We start from the raw sequence: 6415 nt of genomic DNA on the forward strand, positions 1-6415 counted from the left end.
CGTGGGGTTTTCCTATCGTTTTGGGGGAGCCCCCCATTTCTGACGATTTTGAAAATATCGACGATATTTTCAATCGTCCGAAACCCGTTTCACATCCCTAGAAAATATTCTAAACATCAAAATCACAGAACATATAGAAAGACATGGTTTAATGGAACAAAGTCAGCATGGCTTTACCCAAAGCAAGTCTAGCCTCACAAATCTGCTACACTTTTTTGAAGGAGTTAATAAACATGTGGATAAAGGTGAACCTGTAGATATAGGGGTAGATTTACAAAGGAGCGCGCGCGGCGGTAGAGCTGCGCGCGTTTCTGCGCACACAGCAGAAGCTAGCAATTTTGCGTAGCATGCGCACATGTTGCGCACGCCACACAAAATACGCGCAAGTATTGAGGGACACATGTGCGCGTAACCAGACAACCTGCGCGCGCATGCATACATGTGCGCGCGCGCCGATATTTGTGCGTGTGGAGCCCTTGCGCGCGCGTGCGCGTACGCATGCGAACGCGAGGGTGTGACCTCCCGTTCCCCACACTGCACAAAATGGCCGGCCGGAGGAGACAGCCCAACTTCACCACCAGGGACGTGGAGCTGCTGGCGTCCCTGGTGGTGGGAGGAGAGAGATGGCTGTTCCCGGTCCAGGGACGGCGTACAAACTTCGGCCACCTGCGGAGGGCCTGGAGGAGGCTGCAAAGGCGTTTCAACGCAGAGGCTTCACACCCCCGTGGAGTAAGTACACTAAGAAGGTTGTTGTGGTGAATGTGGGAGTTGCAAAGTCAGGTTAGGCCTCACCCAGAATAGTGTACCTGATACTTATATGCACTGTAGACAGTTTGTTATGTCCTGCTGGTGCCTAACACTGGTTAGGATTGGGTTGTGTTGTGCCTCAATTGCCAATGATGAACATAATGTGTATGCTAATTGAATAATATCATGGTTGTCAGTCAGCAATGTTGTCACACCTACATCCAAGTATCCTGGCACCATCTTGACTATCAGAGTACACTAATGGTCCTCCCACCTTCCGTTCAAACAGATTGAGGACCTGAAGAAGAAGGCCCGTTGGCTTCGCCTCCATCGCCGCAGATGGATGGAGCGGCTGCGTGCGCAGCAGGCTGGGCCTGGCGGTAAGTGACCCCTCCAACCGACTGGAGTAACCCACATCTGAGCCACCATCCATCCCGTCCTTTACTACCGCCCTCCCTCCTGTCCCCCATCCCACCTTCTCTCCCTCCCCTCACCCAGTACAGTGTAGTCATACGTGTCCTTTGTTTTCACAGATGCTGAAAAGGAAATGCCAGGGCCAGCTGCGGATGGAGCTGCAGCCGCTCCAGGGGGGGAGCCGGATCCACCCCCCCCACCCCAGAGGAGACCTGAGCGGCCGAGCCCTCCCCGGGCCGAAAGGCACCCCATGCCTTCCCCTAGCCCCCCCCCCTGTAGGGCAACCACCCCGTTTTGCCCGTGGGGTTAGGGACGCTGGGGCCGGCAGGAGCCAGCCTTTGCTGGCTCAGGGAGGAAATCAGGGCCCTCTAGTCCCTCATTGTCCCCCCTCACGTGGCCAGCAAAGAGGCCCATCCCCGGGGGCACGCGCCTCTTACCTATGGCCAGTTCATGGACTATGTGAGGGGGGTCAATGAGGGCACTGATTGCCTTCCAAGAGAGGATGGTCCAGGCGACGGATCGCAACACCAGGGGCCTACTGCTGCTTGCTGCTGCAGTACGGCTCCTGGGGGAGATGGTCCGTCGTCGTTGACCATCCTCTCTGGTCCCTGCCTCCCTAACCCCACGGGAGTTTTTGTTTTGTACATAGTTTTCCTCCCTAGGCTGCCCCTCCCCATCCACATTTTATTTTGTAAATATGTCAGACTTTCAATAAATATTGAAAATAATAAACGGTGTGGTTATTAAGGGACAGGTGGGAGCTGACCATGTATTGGCAGTGTCGGAGGGAGGGAAGGTGGGAGGGAGGTGGGGGAGGGGGTGCAGGGAAGGAGGGAGGAAGGTGGGGGAGGGGGTGCAGGGAAGGAAGGAGGGAGGGGGTGAAGGTGGGAGAGGGAGGGAGGGACGTAAGGGTGAATGAGTGGGGCGACGTTGAGTCCTAGCAGAGCAGCCCACGGAACATCCTGGTCATCCATCTGCTACACTGTATAGGCTGTGTGCGTGCCACATCAGCTACAGTGCAGCATATAGACGAGGCGCCCATGTGCAGTACAGAAAATGACCATGCGCACATGTCCGCTAGAGTCTACGGGCTCTGCGCACATGTCCGCTAGAGGCTACGGGCTCTGCGCACATGTCCGCTAGAGTCTACGGGCTCTGCGCACATGTCCGCTAGAGTCTACAGGCTCTGCGCACATGTCCACTAGAGGCTACGGGCTCTGCGCACATGTCCGCTAGAGTCTACGGGCTCTGCGCACATGTCCGTTAGAGGCTACGGGCTCTGCGCACATGTCCGCTAGAGGCTACGGGCTCCATGGATCAGGCGCATCCCTCTGCATTGCTGGCTATACCGGACCTAGTGTAACGCACCTCAGCTTTGCAGCAACTGTAATCTGCATTTGAACAGCTACATACACAGAATATACAGGCCACAGCTGCTACGCAAAACGTCAGTTACAAGAGGTAGGTTAGGGTCTCCAGTCCCACCGTAGCATAACACCAATACAGCTGGCTCGCCAGCCCATAGACTCTAGCGGACATGTGCGCAGAGCCCGTAGACCGTACTAGGTACGGTCGCCTTAGGAGTTGGCCGCTAGTCTATGTGACGGTTCTGTAAGCTGGTCGTAGCCCTGCTATAGTGGGCGCACAATGCACTGACATACAGCATGAACACCAATAAAGCCAGTGCATTGCAGGTCCGAGAGGCTGGTGAGAAGCCGACTACACACGTTAGACAGCGATTGTCCCCCTTCATATCTAACCCTGCTGAGCGGTAATCAGACATAATAGTGAAGTAGCCACGAATAACACCAGTGAACCCCCCTCCAACGCTCCGGTAGAGCGACCTTACCTACAACATATCCCTCTGAAGTCGGCATATGCAGGAATAGAGTGGTATGTGCAGAGACGTGTGAGCTCAGCAGCCTACTGGGAAGGCCAACTCATTCGGGGCCAGCTGCTAATCAGTACTTCCCACCCTCAGATGGAGGTGCTGATTAGCAGCTGGCCCCGATTGAGTAGCCATTCTCAGTAGGCTGCTGAGCTCACACGTCTCTGCACGCTAATTATTGTAGTCGACGTCTCACCTGCCTCTCCGACCTGCACTGCACTGGATATGTAGCTGTCACAGAAAGGGCTACTTCCATACCGTCATTACGGGTTTGGGATTGCAACAGCACGCACATGTGGGCTACATTGGGTAATGGCTGCACACCCAGCTGTTCCATAGGTAGTTACGCGCATATCTGAATGAAAATAGATAGGCAGTACGAATATATTATTAAAATAGATAGTTGGCGCGGACAAATAACCCAGCACGCACATGTTCCGCATGGATTTTAATTATTCGCGCGCGTTCTTGGTATTTGCGCTGATGGGATCAGCTGTGCGCATATGTTGCGCCCCACTGGGGAGGTCCGCGCACAAATTGAGGTCACTTTAAAGGGATGGGTGGGCTACTCACTGGCCATCCTCACCATGGCTCAGGCACAGGCACAACCTGTCCTTCTCAGGAAGCCCAACTTCTTGCCAGGGGAGGTGGACATGCTGGTGGAGCATGTCATGAGGCAGAGGGATATGCTGTATGGCCCACAGTCGCGTACGGTGGGTGCATACGCCAAGGAACAAATATGGAGGCGCATCAGGCATACTGTTAATTCGGTGTTTCACCACAACCGCAGTATTGCCGAACTGATGCACAAGTGGAGGGACATGCGGCGAGTGGTGAAGCGGAAGCAGGCCAGGCGACTTGCTGAAGGTGGACGGAGCCGCATCACGTTCACAGCCACGGAGCAGCTGGTTCTGGGAACCCTATCGGAGGCAGCTGTGGGTGGCGTTGGCCGTCTCGACTCCATGCGCCGTGCAGGGCAGCAAGGTATGCAGACCAACACGTATCCTATCTCACAGTAGAGCAGCCTATGTTGTCATGTAACCTATAGGTACTGATTACTGTTCACCTGTATAGCCAACCCTGTGCCCATTTCAGGTTCCACATTGCAAAGTTGCGCTCTCCCTCTTCCCCCCCCCCAAAGACACGCACCGGGGCTGTGCGCACCGGGGCTGTGCCCACCGGGGGGGGGCTGTGCGCAGAACGTGTGCGCACCGGGGCTGTGCGCACCGGGGCTGTGCCCACCGGGGGGGGGCTGTGCGCAGAACGTGTGCGCACTGGGGGCTGTGCGCAGAACGTGTGCGCACCACCTTCCCACCCTTCCCATTTGCTTCCTCTTCACCTTCCTGTACCACAGCACAGGTCATGTGGTCGTGGAGTGCAGAAACAGTGTGCCTTGAGTAGGTTGAGGGTTGACGTGCAGGTCGTAGAACAGGGCTCTGTGTTCTAGGTTTGGCCTGACAGGTCCCACATTCCATGCAGCCCACTGGGAACGCTCCTGTGTCCTGAACCGGTTGTAGGGCAGGTGCTACATGTGTCTGGTTGGCAGCCACTAATGATACCCCAGAGGTGTCTTGACACCTGCCATATGACTACCACCTGTGTATATGGAGTGACATACATCACACCCCTATTGTCAGTGTGCTAATACCCATATGCTTTACCATTTAGGGGAGCCAGATGATGAGCAACCCGGACCTGCCCCTCTGCAGGTGTCCGTGACTCCTCGGAAGAGGAGGAGGGGGAAGACCGGCAGCGCGTGGAGCAGCCTGAGGAGGAGCAGCAGGGAGAGGAACCGGACGAACCGCTCGCTGAGGTGGAACCTGATGTTCAGCAGGACAGCAGTGCGTCCGACCATCCTGAGCCCCAGGCCGACCAGGTTACCGGGCCGGCAGAGACACTTGTACAGCAGGGCGTCGCCATCTTGGATGCCATCTCTGGCCTGTCGGACATAATCCAGCAGGAAGGCAGTGCCCTCCGTCTCACTGTCAGGGAGGGGTATGAGCGCCTTGAGGGGGGCCTCCAAGCCATTTGCCAGGCCACTGATCGGCAGACGGAGGTGTGGATGGAGTTGGTCAGGCGCCTGCCTCCCGTACAGCCCCCGCCTCCCGTACAGCCCCCGCCACGTGGCTCCATGGCCATGGATGCCTCCATACCCATGGATGCCACCTGCCCATGCAGGGGCCCCTGAGGTGGTACCTCCACCTGTGGCACCAGCACCTCAGCCTCCTGCAGGCTATGTGTGGATGGCACCCCCGCCTGCACCTGCTGTTCCACCGCCTCCTCCTCCACCTCCACCACGAGCTGAAGGGCTGTTGCCCCTGGCTATTCCCTCATGTAGCCATGCCCCGGATATGGCCCAGGCACCTATGCCCTCTGAGGGCAGTGTCAGCAGTGGCCGGAGTCCCCTGCGCCGCAGTACCCGGGTGGGCCAGTCTCGGCTTTCCGAGGCTCGTAGGAGGGGACGGGCAAAGAAGTGACCTGTCAGAGGGTTTATGTTGTTAATTTTTTTTTATTCACTATCACATTTATCACACCTGTAAATAAATGCACATTTATCACCTACGGAAATGGCTTTCTATGAGACTGTTCCTTTCTCGTATTGCCCGCCTTTGCATCAGGCGATGTATTTCGTCCAGTTCCTCCATGGTCAGCTGTATGTCCTCCTCCTCCTCCTCACTGTCTTCCGGTCCATCCTCAGGTACAGGGATGTGTCTCTTAATTGCCAGATTATGTAGGATACAGCAGGTTAGGAATATCTCACACACCTTAGCGGGGGAGTACAGGAGGCACCCACCGGATCTGTCCAGACAGCGGAAGCGTGATTTCAGGATGCCAAATGTTCTCTCGATGACAGACCTGGTCCTACGGTGTGCCCTGTTGTAGCGCATCTCAGCTGCCGTGTTGGGGCATGCCATGGGGATCATGAGCCACGATTTGAGGGGATAGCCTCTGTCACCTGTAGCATACGGGATAATCAGAAGGTTAGATAATGTGTGTGGATCACTGGCATGCAGCTCACAGGCCTTACACATTCACTAGCTATAGGGTGCCACAGTAGGCACAACCATGGACCATGGCTTCCATGGTTGTGCCTACTGTGGCACCCTATAGCTAGTGATTGTACTAAGATAGGTGGGTGCTGTTGTTTGTTGCTCTACTATCTAGAAGCCAGCCACCAGTGATGTGACGCAGCTGGAATTCTTCATAGATCCTTGATTGGGTGAGAATGTAGGCGTCGTGGGTGGATCCAGGAAGGCGAGGCACTACGTTCGTGATGAGGCCCTTGGCATTGCACACCACCTGCATGTTTAGTGAGTGGAATCCCTTGCGATTGCGGTAGATGGCCTCATCTGCTGCTGGTGCCCT

General features: G+C 55.9%; 1 protein-coding gene across 1 annotated transcript; it reads left to right on the forward strand.

Annotated features, from left to right (window-relative positions):
* Window positions 1–3636: 3636 nt before the first annotated feature.
* Window positions 3637–5237, forward strand: LOC115088612 (myb-related transcription factor, partner of profilin-like). Its single transcript, XM_029596872.1, has 2 exons — window positions 3637–4033; window positions 4759–5237. The coding sequence occupies exons 1-2, from the start codon at window positions 3637–3639 to the stop codon at window positions 5235–5237; spliced, it is 876 nt and encodes a 291-aa protein (XP_029452732.1).
* Window positions 5238–6415: the final 1178 nt, after the last annotated feature.

Source organism: Rhinatrema bivittatum, chromosome 3 (assembly GCF_901001135.1).
Source record: "Rhinatrema bivittatum chromosome 3, aRhiBiv1.1, whole genome shotgun sequence".
NCBI lineage: Eukaryota > Metazoa > Chordata > Amphibia > Gymnophiona > Rhinatrematidae > Rhinatrema > Rhinatrema bivittatum.

Excerpts from the sequence above, each read along its gene's own strand:
- LOC115088612 (XM_029596872.1), top strand. The coding sequence starts at position 3,637 with ATGGCTCAGGCACAGGCACAACCTGTCCTTCTCAGGAAGCCCAACTTC. Across the intron at positions 4,034-4,758 it reads GCGCCGTGCAGGGCAGCAAG|GTGTCCGTGACTCCTCGGAA; the intron begins GTATGCAGACCA and ends GCCCCTCTGCAG.